Raw genomic sequence first — 27,998 nt, forward strand, 5'->3', positions numbered from 1 at the left:
TAAAGTAATTATTATTTTGATGATGTTAGTTCAAAATATTTTGAGAATGAAAAGTTAATTATATAAATTTATGCGGTAAAAAATTATAAAATCGAATCGTAAAATACCATTTTTATATTAATTCTGAATTTTATAACTTAATCAAGATTAATTCGAAAAGCTTACATTCAAATTTATTTTTATTACATTAAATAACTTTGTACTGAGTTGGTCTCTTGTGAGACGGTCTCACGAATTTTTATCTGTGAGACGAGTCAACCTTACCGATATTTAAAATAAAAAGTAATATATTAGCATAAAAATAATATTTTTTCCATGGATTACCCAAATAAAAGATTAGTCTCACAAAATACGATCTGTGAGACTGTCTTACACAAGTTTTTGTCATTTGTATTATACATTTGATTCTGAAATCATAACGGATAATATTGATGAAAATTTGTTTTCACAAAAACTATCTTTCACCCCATAAATTAATCTTTCCCGTCTCTTTGAAAATAATTCAATGTGATAAATAATAGTCTGTTATTTTCCATGACGTGTATATTCAATCTTGAAAATTTAATTACTTTTATTGAATTTTGTAGAGTTTAAAAGTTTAGAGCTATTGAACATAGACTTTTATAAACTCTATAAAAGTTTAGTGGTATCTAAATTAGATTTTTCTAAAGTCTTAAAAAGTCTAATGGTATTCAAACTAGACTTTTTAGAAATCTATAAAAATCCATAGGTTTCCATAGATTTACAATGATTCTAATATAATTCTTTATGTACAAACCTTAAAACTCTATGTACAACTATAGAAACTCAAAAATTGTCTTCTACTCACCATAGAGATTTTGGTAGACTTTAATCTAAAAAAATATCTTTCTCATTCATATATCTCTATTCTTCATTCAAAGATGACGCTTTTCTCCTGTATAGAGACAAGTTGAGAGTTCCTCGAATTTCAGAGGTATGATTGAACTAAGCCAATGTTTGTTGATTTCTCGAAAAATAAAGTATCAGTAAACGCAGACCTTATACATAAAACAAGAATATGATTTTGTGCATTCATATGGTAGGAGCTTTCAATTTCAGAAAAGTTCCAAAGGCATTATAAACAAGCTATGAAACAAAACTTCATTCTAATATATTTTGCAAAATGTCCTCGAGATTATCACTACATGTATAAATTATAAACTAAGAAAATAACAACAAGATAAAAAAAAATTCCCAAGTGAGCACAAGCTAAAAAACCCAGCTTTAAAAATATCATAGAAAACAGAACGGTGGCATCCATTGTTATTACCATCTCATTATTATTTATTATCTCATGCATCACCATTTTGTAATGTTAAATTTTATTATTTTTAATTAACAAAAAAAAGGAAAAAGTTAGGTACGGTATAAATATAACTTATTGATAACCTTCTCGTAATAATCAATTGAATTGGAAAATATTATTATATTTAAGTAACTATATTTTATTCAAATTTAGTAACTTTTTAATGTCCAATATATATAATTCATCAGTAGTGTACATGATTTTACTTTTCAAACGATAATAAGAAAAATCTTAAGATATAAATATGTAGTGAAAACGAATTCAAATTTTCTATTAGTAGCTTCGAACCTTAGCAAATGTAATTCGAAAAAAATGAGAGGATAATGATTATGATGATACATGATGGTGAAGATTAATTTAGAGTGGTGATATTTTTTCTCTTTTCTGAGATAAAATAGTGGTATTTCAATTATTAATTTAAGGAAATGAATTTTCATTTAATAAAATTGTTGGAAATGAAGTTTTATTAGTTCCCTAATGTAAGCAAATATATCTTGGACATAATAGGGGTTAGGGATGACAAGTTTCCCCAAGGAAAAACCGAAACGGGGATGAGATCCTCGATTTTTTCGGATTTGGGTATTTTTAAAAAAATCTCCGAAATAGTTTGTGCCAGATTGCACAATTTTCTTCGAAAGGAGTGTCGATTTGATGAATTTCCAGTTGAACCAAATAATGAATTTCCACGACCTTCAGCAGAACAAGTTTACGAGGATAACAACTTTGATCAAATATTTGACACTGAAGAACAACAACGAGCAAATGCAAATGCATGGAAGGATATTATAGCAAATCAAATGTGGAGTGACGTTGATCATATTAACAATAACAAAACTTAGATTTTTTAATTAAAAAACTGCTTAAATTTTTATCAAATTTCATAATGTTTTGATTTAAATTTATATATATGCTTATAAATTAAAATTTTATTGATTAATTATCTATGCATGTTGAGTAGTCACGGGGATTGAAATTTTGATTTTGTTAAATAGAATTGTGATTTTTTCATATATTAAACATATTTACTTTTTAAATAAGTAAATTTATTTCAAAATGAAAATATTATTTGTGTTAAATAATTATTAGTTCAAAGAAATTATATATATATATATATATATTATATAAATAAAAATACAAAATTTATATCATTAATCAAAAAATTTACAAATATCTATCAAAATTCTTGCAAAAAATTTACAAAAGTCCATGAAATTCTATTTAAAAATCCGTGTGATTCTATAAAAATCAATAAAAATCTATCAAATTTACATAAATATTCATTTAAAAAAAATAATTGAAAATCATTAAATCTCGCCTTGAATACACCCCACTAAAAAAAACCTATTTTATTTGGTTCGGTCTATGCATCCAGAATAGACAACAAGAGCCCAAGAGCCACTCCACTCCAACTTTATATTTTCACTTTTTTCGCGCCTCTTCGTCTTCCCTCCTCTCCTCCACCTAGGGTTTTCAAAAACTCCCAATCTTCCCCTAGAATCCACATAGTAGATCAACTAATAAATTTGTTCTTCTGATAACAACCGCTGATTTCAACGATATGCCACCGATTAATTTGACGGAAGGCTCAATTGCGCTGCTATCGAGTGGCGAAGCGCAGGGGACTGACGTAAAACCCGTGCTTCAAGTTGCCGACATACGTTTGGTGAATACACAGAACCAGAACAATAACAACGAACGGTATCGGATCTTGTTGTCGGACGGTACGTTCACTCAGCAAGGCATGCTCGCGACACAGCGGAACGAATTGGTACGGTCTGAAAAGCTGCAGAAAGGTTCCATTGTGCAGTTGACGCAGTTCGTTTGTAATCTTATTCAGAATCGCATGTCAGTATTCGAAATTCCCATTACACTTTTTATTTGATTTTGGGGTTTTCATTTCAGTTTCTGTTGTGCCTCGAATTTTTTTTTTGGGTGGGGTGGTGGGCAGTTGAACATCGAGGTAAAGAAAGAAGTCACACGCGTCTCAAAATTTAGCCTTTTCCAGTAAAGGAAAGGAATTGAGTACTTGTGCAATTCTAAATTTGGGTTAAGATGGTTATTTTTAGCGTTTGAATTTGAAATTCTTAAGTTAACTATGTTCCCAGTATTTTACTGATTGTTTTTACGATTTACCTTTTTCTTTTTAAAACTGTCATAAGCTATTGGTTTCTTCTGGTTGATTTGATTCGTTTGATTTTTTTGACTAAAGGATTAGTTTTTTCGCATTTGAAACTATTAAGTAGTAAATCATGCTGTCAGGCTACACTCTTTTAACATGTTAGTTGAAGAGTGCTGCAATAATGGATCAGGAACTTTGGTCATTGGAGTAGTTTATATAAATAACTGCGACAAGAAATCTTATTATTGTCGCAAGAATCTTATTATTGTAGGACTTGACGTATCAATAATTGCAATTGACACGGACTTGAGGAATTGATTGATACTAATCTAAAATGTAATGTATGCTCCTCTTTCCCAAAAATTGTTTCTGATGTACTTCATGTGAATTAATGTTATGTTTCAGTTTGTGTATTATACTTTTCCCCTAAACTGGTGCAGGATTATAATCATTATTGATCTTGACGTGATACTAGAAAAATGTGACCCTATTGGTGAACCAAAGCAATATCCAAACAAAAATGACGGAAATGCGCCTTCAATTGCTAGACCGACAGCACAGATTCAGCCAACAAATCAGCCAGTTTCTGGAAGTGGTGCACAATTTTATGCACCCGGTTCAGCTTCAAAGCCAAATGTGGGCAGTGAAATTCATACTCCTCCTGTGATGGAAGGCCGGAACGCAGTCTCACACTCCTATAATTCTTCCAGCAGGAATCTTGACTCTAGCAGATATGGTTCAATGAATGCACCTCAGCAGTATCCGAAATCAGAATCTGGTTCTGGGATTTCTCGGGCTCCTAACAATTATGTCAGGCCGCCTCAGTCACTTCATCATCAACCGCCTCCAATGTTCTCCAACAGGGGGCCTGTCGCTAAAAATGAAGCTCCTCCTAGAATTATTCCTATTGCTGCACTGAATCCTTACCAAGGAAGATGGACGATTAAGGCCAGAGTGACAGCCAAAGGGGAACTCAAGCACTACAGCAATATTCGAGGTGATGGTAAAGTATTTGCATTTGATCTTCTTGATTCTGAAGGAGGAGAAATAAGAGTGACATGCTTCAATGCTGTAGCAGATCAGTTTTACCATCAAATTGAGCCTGGTAGAGTTTATATGATTTCTAAAGGTTCGCTGAAGCCTGCTCAGAAAACTTTTAATCACCTACGTAATGATCATGAGATTTTTCTGGAGAGTACTTCAATTGTGCAGCCTTGCTCTGATGATGATAAAACCATCCCACAGCAGCAATTTCATTTTCTCCCCATACGTGACATGGAAGGCCTAGACAACAACAGTGTAGTGGATGTGATTGCTGTTGTTTCTTCTATCAGTCCATCCACCTTGATAATGAGAAAAAATGGTCAAGAAACTCAGAAAAGAACACTCCAACTCAAAGACATGTCAGGCAGAAGTGTTGAATTAACTTTGTGGGGAAACTTTTGCAATGCCGAAGGTCAAACACTTCAGAACATGTGCGACTCTGGGGTATTTCCTGTTTTGGCTGTGAAATCTGGTAGAGTGAATGATTTTAATGGAAAATCTGTGGGAACCATTTCCGCTAGTCAGCTGTTTATAGAGCCAGATTTTGTTGAAGCTCACAACCTCAGAACATGGTTCGACAACGAGGGAAAAAATACCACTGCTGTATCTATATCCAGGGAAACAAATTTTGTCCGGACCTGATACACGGAAAACTGTAACTCAGATTAAAGATGAAAAATTAGGGACTTCCGAGAAGCCTGATTGGATCACAGTCTCTGCCACCCTCACGTTCATGAAAGTGGACAACTTTTGCTATACTGCATGCCCCATCATGATCGGGGATCGTCAGTGCAACAAAAAGGTTACAAACAACGGAGATGGGAAATGGAGATGCGACAGATGTGATCAGTTAGTTGATGAATGCGATTATAGATATATTCTCCAGATGCAAATCCAGGATCACACTGGGTTAACATGGGTGACTGCATTTCAGGAAACAGGAGAGGAGATATTGGGCGTATCAGCAAAAGACCTGTATTATTTGAAATATGAAGAACAAGATGATGAGAAATTTTCTGAACTTGTACGTAATGTTCTGTTTACCAAATTCACATTCAAGTTAAAAGTCAAGGAAGAGACATTTAGTGATGAACAGCGTGTCAAGTCGACAGTAGTCAAAGCAGATAAGGTGAACTTCCAAACAGAGACCAAATATCTTCTAGACTCCATTGCCAAGTTCAAAGAAGAGGACTCGGGTTCTTTACCTCTTAAAAGTGAAAACCCCATTTCAGCATCTGGGCTGAATCACGGTGGAGGATTTGGTAGTGGAAGCAAAGAATCGAGAGCATCTGCTATGAACTACAGTGGAAGTAACATCAATGTGGCAAGAGACACACCGAGTCAGATGGGCATGTACGTTAATCAGTATAGTGGTTCACGACTTCCCCCTACTAGTTCTGTTGGTATGTATATGAGTTGTAATAGCTGTGGTGCTAGTGGTCATAGCTCTGGAAATTGTCCTAGTGTTATGAGTGGTCCAGGGCAACAATCTTATGGAGGCAGCTTTGGCAATAAGTCAACCCCAGGGGCGAGTTCTGGGGGTGCATCCGGTGAGTGCTTTAAATGCCATCAATTTGGACACTGGGCTAAGGATTGTCCCAATTCAAGCAATGTTCCTCCAGCTTATGGTATCAGGTAATGCAACTCCTGGGAGATATGGTACGGCATCAAAGCAATATGTTGGCGGGTTTTGAGTTTCTGCTGTACATAAATTAGGTTGTGTTAAGTGAAGAAGCATGAGATTCGTGCTCTGTCCTCCTGCTGGTTACAGGGTTTATCTTGTTTAAGAAATAACAAGTGGAGTATGGATAGATTGTGGCATGAACTCGTGTCAGATTGTGTAGCTTTGTTTTTTTTGAAGAACTTTATTGACATTTTGTTTTTAATTATTCCTATCAATCTGGATTTCTCTGTACAATCTCTTTTAGAACCGAGATCAAGGGAAACGTGAATCGTTGCATGTTCTCTTTCTTTGTTTTCCCTCAACTATGCAGACTCTAGAATGATAAAGTAAGTCAAGAGGGGGGATATACGGACACCTTTGCGTGTGTAATATAATTTGTGGGGGGGGGGGGGGGGGGGTGGTGTATGGGGGGTTTGCTGTGGGGAGCACTCCCATCTCCACATTTTGGGCATCTGCGCGCTTGATCTAAATATGATGGGCATTAGCCTTGCCTTCTGAAAGGTTGGGACAGGCATACGTGAGGGTTCTCACGACGCAAACTTGTAGTCGGGGTGGATAAATGGGACAAGGTAAGATGTGTCTCATATATGATATTAAGGTCTAATTTTAGATCTTATAAATTCTCATAATTTATTTGATAAAAAAAATTTAATAAAAACTTATAAGTTGTCGAAATAAATTTGATCAAAAAGGGATCTTATTTTAACATTTTATTTTTTCAAATGTTTTTATATATCTTCTTAAATCTCTACATTATTCTCACTTTTTAAACTATCACTTTATAATTTCATTTTTGTCGAAATAAATAAAACTTCGTCCTATCTTTTTATTATGATACAAGAAACAAAAATGTTAAAATTTTTATTAGTAAATTATTAACTACAATTTTTTAATCAACATTTTACTTATACACATTTACAATAATATTAAATATTTTTTCTCCAAATAAAAACACATTAACATGTTTAAAATAAGCTCATCCAAACACTTTGACTTATTTTTAAAATAAAACTCACATCTTATAAACTCCTAAAACAACTTATAAAATGCAAGAAATTATACGTTCATACGTTGTCTTAAATAAGTTTTGCCAAACACACTCTTAACATGTATATATAAAAAGATTTGCATTATCTATATCTATTGCTATCAATGGTATGAAGTTGGCATCATAAGAGCATATAATGTACTTCTAAAAATACACCTATTCAAATTGAACTCACACATACTATTATTATACGAACATGATCTTGTTTTGTTAACCTATTGTGATCATTATTTTCGAGTGGCCATGGGAATTGTTTATGTACACGTAGTATCTTTCATTTTTGAGTCAAACAGCACCATCGTTTTCGTGCTTCATGTATGTGAAGATTGATCCACACAATGAAAGTATTAATGAGAGAGTAGAATCGCCAGTGCTTGAAGAATTATCACCAAAATGTAATGGATGAATGCCAGAATGTTGGAACAGTTTAAATGTAAACATCAATCACGAAACCCTAACCATCAGCATGCTTCCATTCTGCAAGAAGTTTGAAAGAGCAAATGGATGCTTAAAGATCTGGCATTCCCATGCCACTTTTAGTATCATATGTCTTTTCCAGGACCAGATCCATTGGGGTGTCCTTGGGACCGACTGCACGCAAAGAAAATAAATCAACCATACTGCAACATAGTTCAACAAAAACTTGGCCCTTTTGGATGCAAGTAGAAAATCTAGCATTCTGATCTTGATAGAAAACAAAATTTACAATTTAAGCTTTATTATAAAATATGTTGCTGCAGGTTTTATGAAGGTGCATAAATCTGAAATATACCAATTGTTGGCCTAGGTGTGCTCCTTATCTTTAAGATCTCTGGACGAGGAATTATGGATTCTGATGCTCCAATACCTCTTGAAACCCTTACTTTACTACCGTCCTCTAAGTATTTGATTCCCACCTTACAGGGCTTCCTATAAAAGCAAATGTGAACCAGGATTTCATTTATTAAAATAATAAGATGAGGAATTGTCTCCTCACCTGGTGACTGGATCAATAACCTGAACATTTGAGACATGAAGGGGAGCTTCTACTGAGAAAATCCCACCTTCATGACCTTGCCCTTGCTTAATGTGCTTCTTTACCTGCAGTGAGACAATAAGTAGAAAGGAGATAAGTAAAGAAAATAAAAAACAAAAGGTAAGAGTGAGCCAGTGTCAAGGTAGACAAACCCAGCAAAATTGGAATCTTATACTTTTTTTTTCATTTTCTCGAACTATTTTTTAAATTACCTAATAGCAGTAGAGACTCAATTGCATTCGAATTATTTTTAGTATTCCCTATATTGTGTTAGAACCGTTCTTACTATTCTATTTAAGTATCTTATTTGAATTCAGATTAATCAATCTTAACAAGATTTTTATATGCAGCACCAATTTTCCTTGCAATTTGTATTCTTAGTTGTTTAATTTCGCTTGGTATTTCAAAAAACTTGTGTAAAACATAAAATTGCAAAGAGAAATAGTGATAATTATGAAAATATTATTAAGAACCACTGATCGTTTGAATCGTATTCACAAACTCAAATAGAATACTAATAATAGTTTCATGCATTTAGGTAATACTGGATAGTGGATATAACAATAGAATACTAATAATAGTCCAACACAATTAGGTAATACTAGAAACAGTTCTAAAGCAATTAGTTAATGCTAAAAATAATTAGAACCCGATAATGTTTTTAGTTAGAATGCTATTAAGTATTACAAAATAAGAAGACATGACAATAATTATATGAATGGGAAAATCGTTACCATCAATAATTACATCCTTGTTTGAAAATGGAAACTTATGACACAAGCCGAACCATATAGTTGAGGGAAAAACTACCACATATCTACCACAACAAAAAATGAAAAAGGTAAAATATGCTCACAAAGATATGAGAAAGGACGGGGCTACCTCCCATACCACACATCCAGCCAGAAGAGTAGATAGAAAGGTAATATCACAAATGCAGTTTGACATACATATGTTCAATTGAAACTTATTTGGAGATGCTCATGACAAAACCAAAGGAGTTCCATTTTATTCACTCATTTACATTGCTATCTCGTCCATGATTACATCTAAATAATACAATAAAAGAAGCTTCCTCGAGCTTTGCTTTCTTCATAAAAAAAGTTTAAGGAAAATATTAACACTTCAAACACAAATTTTTTGAACACATTAACGAAAATACTTACCAAATTCTTGCCCTCGACAATAACACGATTTTGAGAGCGAACTACACGCTTAACTAGACCTGTCTCACCTTTATCTTTACCCCTAATTATCATAACCTGAAAATAAGGAAGAATAAGGAACAAGACAACAAATATGCGTACACTGGCGTGCAATTACAAATTCAAGTGAAAATTTAAAATTCGATACTGAAATATTTATGAAGTTACATAAACTTCACTCGAAGTCCATGTTCCCCTACTGTCATATCCTGGTCCACCGTTAAAGACAAGATTTTGAGAAATAATAATAACAATAATGAGCAATAAAAATAGCCTTAATCTCCTCACATTATCGCCTCTCAGAATCTTCCAGTGATGAATGAGTTTTTGGGCAGCTTTCCAACCCATTTCGGCCTAAACCTATACAAGGTTCTCTGCCAAGGCACAATCCAACAAACAAAGTAAATCGCCAAATGACTGTTAAAGAGCTACATACATCAATCTACAACGAAACTGAAAAAAAAACCTCCATTCTCGCACCTAAGAAAGGTAGAAACATGGTTAAAAAAACACGCTATAATCAGAAATGAGGGATCCTGAGGTTCACGAACAAATGAACAGCGAAAGAATCGACTGCAACAACAATCCAAAAATCATGACTAAATTCAAATTTGTACAATCTAAAGAGTGAGAAAAATACCTTGACGATCGAAGAAGTCATGAATTTGAGAGGGTTTAGGGGATATAGCAAAGCTGGTCGGGGAAATACTTTAATGGGCCATTGTTATTGGGCTCAGATTAATCAAGCCCATAAGGATTCACGATTTTTTTTAATCCTAAATTGATTTTCAAACTCCTTTTTTATTATTTATATTTATATTTATATATTGTCTTGATTAGTGTTTATTTTTATTAGACTAAAATATCCTTTCATTAACCTACTAGAAAAGTATTGACTTTTCCTATTTTATTTTCAGAATTTTGGCTACAATATTTTTAACATTGCAAAAACTTGTGTGAGACGGTCTCACGGGTTAATTTATGAGACGGATCTGTTATTTGGGTAATCTATTGAAAAGTATTGCTTTTTATGCTAAGAGTATTACTTTTTATTGTGAATATGGGTAAAGTTGACCCGTCTCAGACGATCTCACATGAGACTCACTCTTTTAACATTTCCCATTTTCTCTCACTTTTGGCATCTAAAATGTAGATAATGTTGAAGAAGCAGATTAAACAATAATTTGTGATAAAATGTCAATTTTAATTATGTATGAATCGACGTGTGACATTTTTAATCGTATTTTTTTTTGAATTAATTAAAATCTTGTAATTGTGTTAATGACGATCAATTTTTAGATTTTCATCAAAATCACATAATTAATTATCAATATAGTTGTTAAATTTTTATAATTACGTTGTTAAAGACACACGAATGTCACACATGATTTATTAACTACGTAATTATAAAAATTGAATAGTGTTCGTGACAATTTCATTACATGATTTTGATTAAAATGATAAAATTGATCGTTATAAAATAATTACATGACTTTAATTGATTTAACGAAATCTAAAATTTAAAAGACTAAAAAAGTCACACCTCATATGTACATGACTAAAATTGACATTTTGTCATGAATTTTTCCAAAAGGTATCAAAGATATTTTTTTTATGAATATTGCTATAATTTCTCTTGGACTAAATTCATTTGTGGTGAATTAAAATTTATGTATTTAATTACCAATATAATAGCTAAATTTTTTATAATTATGTTGTTAAAGGCACATAAATGTCACAAAGGATTTATTAACAACATAATTATAAAAATTTAAGAATGATCTTGACAATTAATTACATGATTTTAATCATAAGAACTAAAACTTATCGTTGTAATATATCTACGTGACTATAATTGATTTAATGAAATTTAAATTACTAAAAATGTCATATCTATGTACATACATGACTAAAAGGTTTGCCTTAATTTATTTACTTCAAAAGGTATCAAAGATATTTTTTATGAAGATTTTTATCATTCTGTTGGAATAAATTCATTCCTCGTGAACTAAGATTGATGTATTTAATTGTAGATGAGCTAAAACTTAAAACTAAATATACTTAATGAAGGCTTAAACTAAAAACACTTTTAGTTGGATATATTCAATCCATATATTTAAAAAAAATTAATGGCATATCAATTGAATTCAGTTCGACAATATATTAGTTTAATGTTCTTTTTCGAAACATTTTGATTTAATTTATGTTTGATAAATATTCAAATATATTATAAATAAATTTTCAAAAAAATATATTGATACATACAGTTTTAAATATAAAAAAATATTGATTATTTTTTAAAAATATTAAATTTAACGACGGAATTTAGCGACATTTTTTCTAATAAATCCATTGCTAAATTTAGTGATAGAATAATTAACATAAAACCGTCGCTAAAGGTCAACGACGGCCGACTTAGTCACAGTGGTAAAATCCGTCGCTGACGAAATTAGCAACGGTTTTACCGTCACAAACTTTTTTTTAGTGTTAAAAATGAGCAATATGAATAAAAAATGTAAAAATAACGGTTTCTATTTAAAAACTTAAAAATTCAACTCCAGATCTTTTAAAAAAAAAACAAACCAATGAAAATAATTGGTACCAACATCAACCAAAAATCCATATCCCTCCAAATATTTTTCACACAGTTAACCAAGAAGTCATCGAGAAAAAAATCAGTTCAAGTACAAAAATGTGTGCGTGTGTTTCAACATCTATAATTTGAGCAGAGGTCATCCATGTTTAAAGAATGAATTTTAATTGTGATTTCAGCCACAATAGCAAGCTTGTCATTTTAAGCAAAAAAAATAATATTCCAGAGATATATAAAAGCACTAGTTTCACAATTGTTGAAAAAAATGAACAACTTCACTTTGCATTCTTGCTTTCCAAGTGTTCGACTCATTTTCACTAGAACAACTGGATAAGAATATCAAACCACATTTTTGTAAACACATTCCAAGGACTAAGCCAAAGTATCACGGGTGCAAGTTATCTTAAAACTTTTTTCATCAATAAGTTGTGCTATCATAATCTAAGCAGTAGAAATTCAATTTTTATAAAGTCCTAATTCTTTATAAAATAAAAAAAGATGTACAACCTACATAACCACTGCGAGTGTAACATTAATTTATTATTCAAATGGATTATATGCAGTCACAAAATATAAATCAATCATAAAAATTATGAGTCTTAACTAAATGCAAGATGCCATACAAATTTAATGTGTAATTATTTCATACTATTAAATAATTAAGCTTGAAGTTATGATTTTTTATTTATTTATCATAAATCATTTTCTAAGATAGTTTCAGAAATGCAAAGATGCGATTTGGGTTAGGTCGTCCCCACAGGATCTGGACAGTTGATTTTAAAGAATTTGATGGACCCTGCATAGGAATTGGTGGACCCCGTATATTTGTGATTAAAACTGGACCTTTGATCTTCTCATGAGACAGTATCCCATGAGATATGTTGAAATATTCCTGCGAGTTGTCGGTCTTTTTAATTGAATTAGAGTTCATAAATTATATTTACATTTTTAAAAAATTACACAAATATTTTAATTCAAGATGAAAAATTAGCTAAGCTCGCTTTAAGTCCTCCATTCCTTTTCGTAATTATTTTTATTTTTAAACAATTACATAAATATTTTAATTCAAGATGAAAGATTACCTGAACTCGCTTTAAGTCCTCCACTCCTTTTCGTAATTTGCATGAGACAAACAAGCAGAAAAAATTACAAAACCATTTTTTATTTTACACGCGAATTGAAACACAATTTCTATATGCATAAATTCAATATTAATTTCATCCTTAATACACAGGTTTTCTCAAGAACACAGGGCTGCAAGTGACGATGGTGTCTTTGGCAACTTTTCTGAGAGAATTGAGGTTTTCTCAGAAGCAAACGCCCGCAGGTGACGATGATGTCTTTGACAACTTTTCTAAGAGTGGATCCCAAATGATTCCCTCATTTCCCTGCTCACTACAACGACCAACACTCACAGGAGCCTCAGTCACCTTGGTCACGAGATTTGCCTTCTCGGCCTTGGCTCTCAGTCGAAGGCGCTCAGCTCTCGAGCCAATGACCTGCCCCAGTATTGAACCAGCAACAGTCAAGGCCATTGCTGTTTTTGGCATCAATACAGATTTCCTGAGCATGGCTATGAACGGGATTGCAGCATGCACTGCAGTGAACCAAGATAGTGAGAACTTTTTGGTATGCTCTCTCCAAGCCCCCAGTGGGATATTAGCTATGATGCCTAGCATGCCTATCACGAATACCTTTGCAGGTAATGGCTGTGGACGCATGGTTTTGACAAGGGCAGTCTTGGCGAGGGCAGCCCTAGCTGCGACTACTGTGGAGGGGCATTTGAGCTTGATTCCAGGTGGTGGCTGAAGGGCTGTTGCCACGAGGGGAAGGACTCCACTCACTGCTCTATAGGACTTGGCAATTGGACAGTTTCCAGCTTTCAACCACTCGTTTCCGAGTGTCTCGTGCTTCGAAGAATCACCCTAAATTGCATATGGAAGATCCATTTATTAGTAACCTGAACTGGTGAGTATTTCACCAAACAAGTGTTTGAACAGACACCTAAAAGCTAAAAACCATTTATTAGTAACCTGAACTGGTAAGTATTTCACTAAACAAGTGTTTGAATAGACCTAAAAGCTAAAAACATTTAGTCCTGTTCTAGGAATGTATAGATATCGTCAAACTAAAAGCTAAAACATTTAGTCGTGTTCTAGGAATGTATAGATATGTACAGAAGAAACAAACGTAAGGACAATTCTCATCAACATCAATTTAAGAAGGTGCGCACATCATCAAAGAAAGAAGGTGTGAAGAACATCAGATAAATTCGTATTTAATAATTTTTTTTTGAAGATAAATGAAATGAAAGTACACATTCAACATCCAACTATTGATTGCTTAAAGTTTAGAAAGTCAGAATGTGAATGCATCAGAGCTTTCAGTATGACTGTTTTTTACAGCACCAACGAGATTATAAGCTAAATTCTTTACAGAACTTTCATTAGTATCACCTTGTAGGAGCAATAACAGAATGGTTCCCAAAGAACATACCTTAGATGACAGCTCTTCCTTTCCTGATGACTCAGGCGTCTTATTCTGAATCTTCCCAAAAAAGGAATGGAAACCAAAGGGCCCTCCTGGTCCAAATGCTGACATACTGATGGAGGCAGCTTTTGAGGCCAAAGGATTGAATTCTCGCACAGCATCTGTGTTAAGATTGTCAACAGGAAGTTGTGAGTTTCCTGAGAGAGGAACAACCCCATCTTTCCCGTGAAAAACTTTGAATGCCAAATCAAAGTTGGAGCCATCTTCAAATATTGGGCCTCTGGCTCCCCTCAACTGAAAATATAAACAATAAAAGACGGTGGCTGTCATAAAGCTGTACTTATGATACAGTAAAGAAAAGAAAGATAGTGAGAAGTAGAATACAAAACAGAAAAGAGTAAGGAACCTATAAAAATTGTGTTTAAGTTGAAATATTTTCAAAATGGATGGACAACTAAGAGTTGTTTAAAAAATCAAACAAGAAGAACTTACAGGAGCGGGAAAATTCAGAGAAGAAAACGAAAAGTTGGTTGGCTGATCGATGTTCCTCAAGAATGGACATTTCTGAATGTCCTGTTTGCTCAAATAACAATCAGATGTATCCTCATTCAGCCGCTTGCACAAAAATTCCATTGACATTCTTCTCAGAGCTATTTATCCGCAGCTGAAAATTTTCTGCTTATTTAGCATTTATAAATGAAAATAATATCACAGAAAGTCAACATGTTCATAAATATTTGAAATTCAATATCTCGCTCACGTGACTTGAAAAGAGTGTCACTTTGTCTCTTTCGCTCGTCAAAGAGTGGCAATAATAAATAATATGTTCAAATAGATAAAGCAACAAACTAAAATATCTAGATCCTAAAAAAGGAACAAAAACTCGGAAAAGCATTTAGTCTGTTATCGAAAAAATGAAATTTGCCAACTGCCATCTCCGAACTGTAACTGGACGAAAATCCAGAAGTTTGGATATATATAGAAAAAAAATTGACTCCCCTCCCTCATTATTCTACAAGTCAAAGAAATTGGAAGATGCGAGTTTAAACGATAAGCTTAAGAGAAGAGCTAAAGCCTAAAAAAAAGCCTCTAAGTGGAAGTGGCCCTCTGGCTTATTAACAACTCCACATTTTATAGTGGAGATAATGTGGGACATGTTATATTACCCATACTTTGAAAACCGATGCCTACGGCAGCTACTTTGGACAGTTTTTACTCATCTAATAACATTCGGCGCAAACATTTTATTCTAGCCTACAATGTAAGCAACAGCGACATTCTTGATACTGACCCAATCAAAGCTTTTTCCCCAGTTATCACTTCCACTGCATTAACTCTCAAAAGGAAAACAAATGTCAGGGCAATAAGCCCAAGTGAAGATCTCAAATTCGAAACAAGTAGGGTTCAATGTGTAGCCAATATGGGAAAGGTAATGTGCATAGAAGTAAACATTTTGCTTTGCAACAATAGCTATGATTATTATATCTTTGAGCAAGAAGTAGATTATCCGAAGGAACCTAGCACCTTCCCCCTTTCATTACTGTAATTTAGGATGGAACATAAACAACTGAAATAATGGGAAATGATGCAGCCTCACCAATTTTGAAGTTAATAAACCACTATACAACTGTCTCAAGTCCTATGATGTGTTTAGATCCCAAACAAATAAATAACTCATCCGGTGAACGCAACAATATGTGGCCAACCTAAAAAACAATTGAAGTATAGCTACCATGCATCGTCTCGTTTTGTATAAATCTCTGGACAATTGTCCAAAGCATTGCACTCGGTTCAAATTTAACACACTTTGCATGATTTCCAACTCTAAGGACTGAATTCCAAATACAGACACATTTGGACAAACTCCCACTGAAAGTATAACAAAACACCAATGTTTTAGCAAAGTAGCGATCAACTGTAATAATATATGAATTGATATAGCTAATTGACTAACAAAAGTTAACGATGAATAAAGCAACTAGATGAGAAAACACGCACCAAATGGACTACATTGTAAAATCAACTATCGGACGGAATTTCCCATGAACATCTAAATTCAATGCTTGAATCAAAATCCATCAAAAAATGCAACATAAAAAACTACGAAAAGCATAAATTTTTCAGACTTCAGTGAAAATGGACAAATAGTAAAGAAAATCGAAACACTACAATCGAGCTAGATCAAAATTAAGAGAACAGAGATCAATCAAAGAAAATGCGGAAGGAATAATGACTCTACCTGAAGATCAGGGGGGGCTGCACCAGAGCTCCGGCGTAGTGGGAAACGTGTGGTCAGCACAGAGACTACAGAAAGGAAGAAAGTGTGGTGGGATTTTTGTAACTGACCGAGGAGCACGTGGCACGTTTAGGACTGGATACTTGTTCAACCGGTCAAATGGAATCGATACTTAATGTTGCCGGTCCAATGAGTGGTTCAACCGAAACCTCACCTGTAGAATGGGTTTGGTGGGGATTTGGGCCATCCGGTGAATGCTTAAACCATCCACGTGGCATTCTGTTAGCCCAATTAACATTTGTTAAATTAATTAAAAATACCAAAAAATATTTGTTCCATAAATATTTGCTTTTACAAGGTTTATGAATTTATATTCATGTCGGACTCATATCAAATATTAAAATAATTTTTACATAATAATTTTTTTCCTGATTGATTAGAATTTTAGTATTTGGTTGAATTAAATAAATGTATTTGTCAATATTACGTAAATTGTTAATAATATTTGGCCCGTTTTATGATCCATTTTAGGATACTATTGATCTTCTAAATCGGCAAAGATTATAAACCTTAAATTTAACGTAATATTGATTATTAATCTTCTTATTTATTCATTCAACCAAACACACCCTAAGAGTTTTTGTATTCTTTTTTTGTTGAAGTCAAAATTTCAAATATAGACAATTTGGCCTCACAATTGAAGTTCCCACCTCAACATGTGACCTAAACTATTTGTTAAAATTAGGTAAGGGACTCTTATTTAATACACAATTTGTTAAAATTCTTTTTTTTTTTATTATTTTCAATATCACATTTTATAGGTATCGGTAAAACTACTTAGTTTATTTTAGCTAATTTATTGGAGTAATTTGTCTAAATTGTATCATACTTTTTAAAATTCAAATCTATGCAATATGTTTAAACTTATCAGAAAATTAAATAATTTTGAAATTTGATCGCAATATCTCTCTAAAAAAAATTAATATTGCTTGTGTGTGCCTTGTTTTGTAATCCCCAAACAACTCCCTCTTCTCTTTTTAAAAGCACATAAAATCAAATTTATGCATAAAAATTACAAACTTATTAAGAACTACAAAATTTTAAATTTGATTTTAAACTTGGTTTTAAATTTACTTTGAATTTTTTTAAAAAAATTACTTATAAAAAGCACGTATTAAATAATAATAATAATAATAAAGATATATATGGCAGATTAGATCACTTAAGGGTGTGTTTGGTTGAATGGATTAAATAAGGATAGATTAATAGTCAAATATTTATCGTTAAAATTTTAAATTGTTTTAATAATCATTTTGATCCGGTTTAAGATCCAATTTTATGGATAACTATTTGATTAATAAAATTGGATCTTAAATCGGGTCAAAATGATTATTAAAACATCTTAAAATTTTAACGATAAATATTTGACTATTAATCTATCTTTATTTAATCCACCCAACCAAACACACCTTAAAGATATATATATAAAATAATTTACGACCAAATCGTAAATTTTCACCCTTTTGGCGGCCATGCAGTCTTTAAGTGATCTAATCTGCCGTCACCTTTTTCATTAATTACTTTGCTGCAACATATATATATATATATATATATATATATATATATATATATATATATATATATAAATCAATTTTAAGTAGGAACTCATCGATATATTATTATAATTAAATTTCATATATATAAATATATATCGAAATTAATTTTTCAAGACCCTAATACCAAAAACCTAGTAGGAACTTATCGATATATTATTATAATTTAATTTAATAAATGGAACATGTAGTATTAATTATATATGGCAAAAATTTGTGTGAGACGATATCACAAGTCATATTTGTGAGACGAGTCTCTTATTTGGGTCACCCATTAAAAAGTATTACTTTTTATGCTTAGAATATTATTTTCTATTGTGAATATGAGTAGGGTTGACCCGTCTCACAGATTATGATCCGTGAGACGGTCTCACGTGAGACCCACTCATTATATATTTATTCATTGAAATATTCAAATAGTAGTTTGTAAATGGTTTCTTTTTTTGAACCGGAGATGACGTGAATCTTAAACTCGAAATCTGATATTAAATTTGAAATATTAGTGTCAGATGAGATATAAGTTCGCGATTGATTATACATTAAAAAGATAATAACCGATAATCTTGGAAACTATTATTTTCCAAAGTTTTATCGATATAAAAAATACTTAGGAAAGTAACCCAAATTAGATTATATCGTAGGCTTGTTTTCCTTGCCCAATTTCTTGCCCGCAAAGCTAAGATTCACATTTGACCCTCCCCTATTTAAACCAAATCCCAAGTCATCATCATTCAAAGGGGCGGTGGTCACGAGGCCGGTAAATCAAATCATTCGGCGGAGGGAGACAGAGAGCGGGATTAAGGGTGGCATCTCTCGGATTATTTTCCTTAGGTTATGCCGTCCTCCTCGCAGGTATCTACTCCTCTGTTTGATATCGATACACGCGTGTATTTCTTCTGTAATTACTGGGCTGTGATCTGATTTCGATTAATCGCGGGTTCTGTGTTGATTTCGGAAGATCTGGTGTAGGTTTCTGTTTGATGTTTGGGGGTGAGATATTGGTGATTTGATTGCAATTGTTTCCCGTTTGTGTACGCTTTTAGAATTCGGTGTGGTATTGTTTGAATTTGGATGTTTGGTTTCCTTCTTTTTGGGTTATACGTTGGAATTCATTCCCCATGTTGGTCTCCTGTGTGCGTGTATGTATGTACGACGTGTGCTTATAATCATGGTGTGATTTGGTCAGATCTGGCTTTTGTTTTTGAGGATTTTGTATTGAATATCCTGGGATCTACTATAGGTTTTCGTTTTAAATTTAAGAGTAGGATGTTTGCAGTAGTTTTTAAGCGTGGGTTTGAATTTTTGGTTCTATAGGATATGGTTTTACTGTTTTCAATGCAAATATTTACATGAAGTATCCTTTTTAACATTGTTTGCATTTGGATATTTTTGTTCTCCTCATCTTTATCTGCGTATGTTTGTGTGAATGTTATGCTAATGTTTATTCCTATTGTGTGATGGGTGGGTTATTTGATGTGTTAAACACCCCCCCCCCCCCCCCCCCCTCTATGTTCTGTTATCGGTTAGTTTTGAATCTTTGCGGTGCTCAGTGTTGTGACTCATATTATCTCAATGAAGTTTGGGTTAGGCATGAGGCTATAAGGTTTTGCAATGTTTTAGTATATTCTCTAGCAGAATATGATTGGCTTTTCAAATCAAGACTGCCTATTGATTTTTGGATATGTTATTTTAAATTATACAAGAAAACCAGTTAAAATGCTGCCAAGTTAAGGACTGAACTTGGGCTACATATATTTGTCGTATACGGTTATATTATTTCTGAATGGTTTCAGTCTTACATCAGTATACCTATTGTAATACTTCATTAGCTTCTGATTTCTTTCAAGTCCCCTTCTACTTCCAGGTGGTGATTTTATTATCTGGAAATGAGCAATAGATACATAATTTGTCGATCTTATTATTGAAAATCCCCATGTTATTGTTGCTTACGTTTGTCAGTTTAATGTATGTGTATGTTTTACTTTATCCCCATGTACGCTGTATGCCTGAAGCTATTTTAACTGCATATAGGTTTCCAAGTAGCAAACTTAGTTTGTTTCTTTATGCTTTCAGGTTGTGCTAGGTTTTAATTCGAACCGATTAAAATTATCTAGGACATGGAGCACATTAGCCTCTGGTCAAATTGCTACCAGCACCGGGTTTTGCCATTCCAGGAAATTCTTGAGTGGTGGCTTTTGTCCTCAGAGCATCTCTTCTCATTTCCTTCGTTAATTGTACTTAGTGAACAGCTTTTCTTAAATGATCAGCACAGGAAACCGAACATGTATTTCTTCTAAAATAGCTGTTGGAACTTTGGAGCAGTTCTACAAGGGGCTGCTCTCACTGTTTGTTCTGGACGCTTTTTATGCTGCCGGTTCCCATTCTTTTGTCCTTCTTGAATAATCATATAGTTGCTAGAGCATTGCAGATACAACATGCATCTGAGATCCTTTGATCACCAATTTCTGAGGTATTTCCTAGTCATTTGAGCATATGGAATGATGATCATGTAGTTGGCATCAATTTTCTTTCTTTTTTTTATACCAGGGCCGACTTCTGCAAGGGTACGAAAAGGCGGTTTTTTGTGTGATTAAGCATTAGTTAGCTTGTTGCTCTGTAATTGTTCCGAGTGTGATTCTATCAGAACTTTGCTTTTCACTTTCTCAAAGATGAACTGTTGAATGAGATAAGCTTTTGTTGGCCAAAGGTTTGCATCAAGTTCAGTATTTTAACATTGCCAGGAAATTTTGGTAAACCTTCGTGTCTAGAGACAGTATACATTCATTCGGTAGAACCTGACGCAATCGTTTAGTTTAAGTTATCAAGATGGTATGCAGCTCCTTATATTCACCGCCTTTTCCGCCTCATCTACCCTTTCAAGTCTTTGATGTGGTATACTTCCTGAATAAGGCTGTCAAGCCAGTCCAACATAATCCTTTTGGCCTGCTCACAGTGGAGTGCAGCTAGAAAGTTGATGGTGGAGATTGCTGAATCAGCCAGGCCTTTCTAGTTATTATATTAAGTAATTTAGTGAATCTATAAGCTGAATTTTTTTGTTGTCTACTCACTGTTCTCCAAGTAATAGTGCCACAAGTTGAACCACAAAAAATGGAAAGGTGATTCACAGGTGAAACCCTGAATCTTTTCTTTACGTATTATTAATTTGTTTCTTATTGTTTTCACCTCTAAATATTTGCCCATGCAGATACAAGATCATAAGGGAAGTTGGTAATGGCACATTTGGAACTGTATGGCGAGCTTTGAGCAAACAATCTGGTGAAGTGGTAGGTTTATGTTAGTTTTGACTTTTACTGTGGCACATTCTGTTTTGAATCAATTCCTGCTCTCAAAGTTGAAAATCAGACTTTGAAATTGAAATTGACACAACTAATTCATTTGATAGGTGGCAATTAAGAAAATGAAGAAGAAATATTACTCATGGGAAGAATGTGTGAGCCTGAGAGAAGTCAAGGTGACTGAGTATTTGCATTTTTTGTTGGTTTTTAAGTTCTCCTTTTATATATGAGATTAAATGACAGGTTTCTTTTTGTCAGTCACTGAGGAAAATGAGCCACTCAAACATCGTAAAGCTTAAGGAAGTAATTAGGGAAAATGATATCTTGTACTTTGTTTTTGAGTACATGGTATGCATTCTCTATTTGGTTTTCCTGTCTGTTTTGCCAGTTTCTTACTACATATAGACTCTCATTATGTGTTACTTTTTTTCAGGAATGCAATTTATACCAGCTTATGAAAGACAGAGGAAAGCTGTTTTCAGAAACCGAGGTGAAAAACTGGTGCTTCCAAGTATTTCAAGGTCTCGCGTACATGCACCAGCGAGGATACTTTCATCGAGACCTAAAGCCAGGTTAAGACTTGTTTATTATCTGCAACTTGACTGTAACCTACTTGAGATTGGAGCTTTTCATGATAATATCAGCTTTTCGACCTTGTGGGCTCGGTACATGGCTAATTTTTTGATTCTCAGTTCACTTGGTCTTACATTTTTTCAGTTTGATTATGAATTCTTTGATGAATTTATTTACAATAACTGATGAAGTATAAACTTCGGTTCAATTCCATTTGGTTTGTTGTGCGATAAATATTTCTTTTATGCATTATGTTACGGACTTGTGGATCCTCAAGTCATTTGGCAACTGTAATGTGTACATGCTGGAAAATATTTATTTGTTATCATCTAGAGTGGAATCCAAATGAATTGAATCAAGTGAAATATTACTAATTTTTCATGTTTGAGGTTGAGTAAAAAAAATTTAATCTGCCCATAGTTAGAAATCGGATTATTTTAGACTTGACTTAAAGTTCGAATTTGAGCTTGACTCATTTGGTTAAACTTAATTATTGAGCTCTTTTCAAACAATGACTTGAATTCAGGTTTGAGCACGTGTATTTGGAGCATGTTAACAAAATATTAAAAAATGTTGAAACTTGAAACTCATGAGCACATCAGACAAGATAATCTGGCCTTGAATTCAGTTTGAACACATTGTCGAGTTCTGTAGAGTGCGATAATTTTGAATGGAATAATATTTGAGTTAGATTGAATAGCTTGCGAACCAGCTCATTTTTGCATACTAATCCTGAATTTGTTTGATCGATGCATTGCATATTTTTTAGATGTGGTTTTTCCTAGTATATTTATTTGCTGTTTGTTGGTGAAAATTTTGGAAAATAACCTTGGTCAAATTTTGTTTTTGAAAAATAACCCTCGCGAAGTGATACTTTGATCAATGTTATTTTGCTAACCATCCCGTTTATTGGTTGATGCTTATGTCAGAGAATTTGCTAGTATCAAAGGATGTCATAAAAATTGCCGATTTTGGTCTTGCTCGTGAGATCAATTCTCGACCTCCATTCACTGAATATGTCTCGACACGCTGGTGGGTGGTTATTCTCTTCTTTTCTATTTATTTCTATTCTAGTGTTCGTGTAGATTGCTGTAACTTGTGATATGCAGGTACCGAGCTCCTGAAGTTCTGCTTCAGTCACCAACTTATGGTCCACCGGTTGGTGAGTATATATGAAAAGTTTTCCTTATAACACTTTCCCATGAGATGTTAAAATTTTTCTCTTCTTCGTTCCAGACATGTGGGCAATGGGTGCTATAATGGCTGAATTATGCACACTCCGTCCTCTATTTCCAGGCTCAAGGTTATACTTCTTCAGAGGCCTTCTTATTTATTCTTTTCTAGAATTTGATTTGATTAGATTGGTAGACTGTGGCAATTGATGTCTGCCCGAATGGTATGCCTCTCATAGTCATGACTCATGTCATTTTTATTGTCTCATAGTCTAGTTGTAAATTGCTATAGTTTCTTAGTTTTTTTTATCACCTTGTCTTGCCAAGTACTTTTATACTCCTACCTATTTTTAAAGTGGAAAAGTGCACAGATTGTGAACCTTGGTGTCAGCAAACGCAAAAAAACAAACATAACTGGATAACGAGATACCTTCCTATCCATATTTTGAGATTAGATTACAACACAAATACGTAATCCTTGACACAATTTAATCGACATAATTAATTACTTCAGCTAAAATAGGTTTCCCTCATTAACGAGCTAAATGATATTTAGTGTAACCTAGGATTTGGCGTCTCTTACAGTTGAGATACGTTTTATTATGTTCCTTACTTCCTTTAAAGATATGTTTGTTCCTTTCTGCCAATTAGTTGCCATCATCACTAACTTATATAATTTTCTAGATGTTTCATCTCTTCCAAGCATGTTATCTGTCTCTTATATGACAATTCTAACCTGCCTTAATGTTCTCTTATTTTTTTGGTGCAGTGAGGCAGATGAAATTTACAAAATATGCTGTGTGATAGGCAGCCCAACCAATAATGAATGGCCTGAGGGGATTGAACTTGCTAATGCCATCAGTTACCAGTTCCCACTGGTGAGTGTTACATTTTTCTCCAGATGCCAATAAATAGTGTCAGGAGCATTTATTTGTTCTCCATTAAGGGAATCATTTTCTGTGTACATTGGTTCACGATATTTCAGACAATATTTCTGATTGTTTAAATCTAATTTTCTAGAATAAGGATAAAATTAATATCAAGAAAATCAGTATATCCTTATCAGTAATTTTTTTGCAAAATGAAACGAAGTGCTGCTAGAGAAATTGCTCTTGTGAGCATTTGATTTGTGTGCTTTCCTAATTGTAAAAGCACTTCAACCAGAATATTCATTCCAAACATTTTTCATTTCATATTTTGCTATTTTATTCGACGGGACAATGGTTTGGTGATTAGTCCTGAAGCTACTTCTGTATACTAATATAATTATGTGGCAGGTCGCTGGGGTCCATCTTTCGTCATTGATACCAGGTGTCAGCGAGGATGTTATTAATCTTATCACAGTAGGAAATTATTTCGTCTTCATTCCCTCCATCTACCCCTCCCTCCCCGACAGTTCTGTGAACTTTCACATATCCGAATATTGCTTTAACTGATGAACGCATATTTGTGAAACCTGTTATTTCTTAGAATCAATTTTTTCTTTTGCCACTTAACTTTTGAATTATGTTTCCTGTTTGTTAGTCACTTTGTTCATGGGATCCTTGCAAGAGGCCAACCGCCTTGGAGGCTCTTCAACACCCCTTCTTCCAGGTATCAAACTCTAATCATTTTTTACTTCCCTTCTTTTTAAAATTTGGCTGACACAAATATGATTTTGATTTTATATGCTTGATTGTACGTACAACATGTTTAAATGTTCTCAGATGATAAGATTTGTTTTTACAATCTTCAGAGTTGCTTTTATGTTCCACCATCATTGCGTGCTAAAGCAGCTACCATTGCAAAAACACCTCCTTCTGGTTAGTGTTTGATTGTCATACTCTCTTCTATCTTTGATAAATATTAAGGGCATAGGCGTTAAGATTTGAGTTGTTGCAGTGGGAACAAGAGGAGTTTTGGAGCAAAAATGCGGGAGGAGATATGCAGCTAGTTTATCAATCCCAAAGCCCAGCAACAATTTATACACTGCCAAATCCCAGTCATCTTTGAGTGCAGGTATAATATTTTTAATAAAATAGTAATTGTTGTTGATTTGGAGTAAGAGTTGGCCAGGACATGCAGGTTTGTGCTCTTATGAGATAGACAAATGGTAAGAATCAAACGATCAAGATAAAATTTAAACATATTTTATTGAGATTGAGGAAAAAATTGAAGAAAAAAGTCTGTGAGCTGTGTAAAATCTAAGCTCCATACAACAATTTTTTAAAATTTATGACCTTGGTAAAGCTAATAACATATATATCAGGTCATATTTTTAAAACTATTTTTAGGGAGATGCCAATCTCCAAAATTTTCTGTTGTGGGGGGCATAAAATTTTCTTTTCAAGATGATTAATATTTCTGTACCTGTGTGGATCATAAATACTGTTTCGTGGAAGCGAGAGATGATAATATTGAGGCAGGGGGAGGGTTGGGGAGTATCCTTTGTGATTGTGTTGCCTTCATCTTTCTTAGTACTGGGTTTTATACCGATTAAAATAATTCTTTATCGTATGTATGCTCGTGTTTTGTGGGTGGCATGATCTGTTCGAATGCGTCGGACTGTAACCTCTTCTATTTCTTTACCCGCAGGTGTGCAAAGGAAGTTGGATATGAACACTCAGGTTAGTTGGAATGATGATTATCCTTGAGTATATTGGATGAGTGGTAAATAGTGTCGTATAGTTTTGTATGAGTGGTTTAGATATTTTGTTTTTTATATAAAATGAATGTTCTGAAGTTTATCCTCCCTGTGACACAGGATATGGTTAAAAATGACAAGAGTCTGAAGAACCATGTGAAGCAACAGCCAAGGTATCGACCGCCTGGCGTGAATGGCCCATGTAAGTAGTAACATCATTTACTTATTTGACGAGAGGGTTTGAGGACATCTTGAGCGGTGCCTGATTTCCTTAACAATATTTCATTTTGAAAATTTTGGCCAGTGTCTTTTCGTTTTTACTTATTGTTCTATCAGGGTCGGTTGTGAACATAATATTTTCCATATAGCTGCCGGCCAGTCTGGTTGTTAATAATAATATGATAATGCTTGGATGATTTAGATAGTGTGATAATTGAAGCTGGAATTTCTCATTGAGAATCTTATCTTTCTATGAAAAAATAATCTGCATAAGAATATCCTTTTGACTTTTGAACGGAATTCTTTCTACTTGCGGCAATGCAGCTGGTAACGGGGGAAAGACTCGTGCAATCTCTGATACGACTGAGAAGTTGGCAAACATGAGTGTGGGCTCTGGTAGATCACTTGTGAAGCCATCTGTGCCTCCCCCACCTATGAAGGCTGGAGGTTGGCATGGGCCATCAGAATTATTTCTTGGACGAGCTTCGGAACTTCCTAGACGACCTTATAATAGGAAAGTGGCGGGTTGAATAAAATTGTGAGCTATCGCTCTGTTTGAGCCCATCCGTCGATGCTATCCTGTGTCTGCCTATTAATGTGCTTTCATTTAAAGTTTATTCAATTCCGTGTTATAATTTTTGTTCTGCTAGGTTGTGAGGGTTTGATATTTTGTTATTTGCTAACTTTTGTGGAATTGTTTGCTTGGTAACACAAAGTTTGGGTGTTGCTTAGATTTATCTTTAACATTGATTTATCTATAACATTTGACTCCTCCTTGTGCAATTTGGGTTCCGGTCTTCTGATTGGTTTTGTGTTGGTCTCTGTTTGTCCGAAGTCAAAACATTTTATTCTAATCAGGCCTCAATACTGAATTACTGAGTAATGCTGGTAGCAGTGATATCTAAATATGATGAACGAACTTTGAGATTGTATATTAATAAATAAAATGGTGACTGTTTTTAAAAAGGTCACCGGCGAATATAATATGTAACATCTGATGCATTGAAATAGTAAATGTAAATAGATTTTAACTTCAGTTTGATAAATTTTTAAAAACCAGAAATCGTGGGTTGTCGTTTCAGTAACGATTGATTTGAGTGATAGTAACTTGGCTAAGATAACAAAATATAAAAATAATTATTGTAATGTGATAAATTGTGTGTGAGTATGATTTTTGGGAGGGGGTCTCTGAACAAATTGAGTCGATTCAATAATTTTTCGTTGATTCAATAAATATTTGATTTGTATTCAAACATGTCGAATTAGAACATGTTCAATTTTTTTCTCAGTCAAACTGGAGTCAAAATTATTTTGTTCGATAATTTGAGAGTTTTAATATTTTATTAATATAATATTATATATATTATTTCGGATGTTTTGAGCTTTCGAACCTTAACATTCGAGTGATAATCTGAACAGTTCGCGAATAGATTTGAACATTTCGAGCCGAATGCGAACTTGAACTTTATTCGAGTCAAACTTGAGCCAAAAAAATTAAAATTTCGAATTTTGATCTGAGTTCGAGCCGAATTCGAACATTAAATTTTTAGTAATATTTGGTTCTATTGAACTCGTTTACATTTATGTTTGGGAATAAGAGGTGAGGTTGCTTATTGAAGATGGATGGTGAGGGGGTTTTGATCATAAACGTACATGAAATTAATATTTTGTGTGTATCATAAGTTAGTGTTGTGCTCTGGTGTTGTCAACCCTACCGTATAACATGCAGCAGAAATTAATT

General features: G+C 33.6%; 3 protein-coding genes and 1 pseudogene across 5 annotated transcripts; 2 read left to right on the forward strand and 2 right to left on the reverse strand.

Annotated features, from left to right (window-relative positions):
- The first annotated feature begins 2,728 nt into the window (after positions 1-2,728).
- LOC140831146 (replication protein A 70 kDa DNA-binding subunit A-like) lies at positions 2,729-6,461 on the forward strand (annotated as a pseudogene).
- A 1,112-nt stretch (positions 6,462-7,573) lies between these two features.
- LOC140831147 (uncharacterized) lies at positions 7,574-10,140 on the reverse strand. 2 transcript variants are annotated; one of them, XM_073194933.1, is made up of 6 exons: positions 10,083-10,140; positions 9,731-9,816; positions 9,404-9,499; positions 8,199-8,302; positions 7,995-8,131; positions 7,574-7,813 (listed from the first exon to the last, which is right to left on the reverse strand). In XM_073194933.1, exons 2-6 carry the CDS (start codon positions 9,788-9,790, stop codon positions 7,731-7,733), a joined length of 480 nt encoding a protein of 159 aa, XP_073051034.1. In that variant the 5' UTR covers positions 9,791-9,816; positions 10,083-10,140; the 3' UTR covers positions 7,574-7,730. The 2 variants fall into 2 exon arrangements, with proteins under 2 accessions (XP_073051034.1, XP_073051035.1); XM_073194934.1 differs by lacking the exon at positions 10,083-10,140 and adding an exon at positions 9,923-10,066.
- A 3,041-nt stretch (positions 10,141-13,181) lies between these two features.
- Positions 13,182-16,878, reverse strand: LOC140831148 (uncharacterized). Of its 2 annotated transcripts, none has more exons than XM_073194936.1 (4): positions 16,765-16,878; positions 15,018-15,189; positions 14,532-14,819; positions 13,182-13,960 (listed from the first exon to the last, which is right to left on the reverse strand). In XM_073194936.1, exons 2-4 carry the CDS (start codon positions 15,162-15,164, stop codon positions 13,343-13,345), a joined length of 1,053 nt encoding a protein of 350 aa, XP_073051037.1. In that variant the 5' UTR covers positions 15,165-15,189; positions 16,765-16,878; the 3' UTR covers positions 13,182-13,342. The 2 variants fall into 2 exon arrangements, with proteins under 2 accessions (XP_073051037.1, XP_073051036.1); XM_073194935.1 differs by having other exon boundaries at positions 15,018-15,200; positions 16,765-16,874.
- A 2,151-nt stretch (positions 16,879-19,029) lies between these two features.
- On the forward strand, positions 19,030-27,028 carry LOC140831150 (cyclin-dependent kinase F-4-like). The gene is made up of 18 exons (XM_073194937.1): positions 19,030-19,226; positions 20,448-20,844; positions 20,922-21,490; positions 21,580-21,658; positions 21,778-21,846; positions 21,929-22,018; positions 22,104-22,242; positions 23,173-23,275; positions 23,353-23,405; positions 23,480-23,546; positions 24,185-24,293; positions 24,693-24,758; positions 24,940-25,008; positions 25,151-25,217; positions 25,297-25,413; positions 25,990-26,021; positions 26,159-26,240; positions 26,582-27,028. Exons 3-18 carry the CDS (start codon positions 21,483-21,485, stop codon positions 26,785-26,787), a joined length of 1,356 nt encoding a protein of 451 aa, XP_073051038.1. The 5' UTR covers positions 19,030-19,226; positions 20,448-20,844; positions 20,922-21,482; the 3' UTR covers positions 26,788-27,028.
- Positions 27,029-27,998: the final 970 nt, after the last annotated feature.

Source organism: Primulina eburnea, chromosome 4 (genome assembly GCF_022965805.1).
Source record: "Primulina eburnea isolate SZY01 chromosome 4, ASM2296580v1, whole genome shotgun sequence".
NCBI lineage: Eukaryota > Viridiplantae > Streptophyta > Magnoliopsida > Lamiales > Gesneriaceae > Primulina > Primulina eburnea.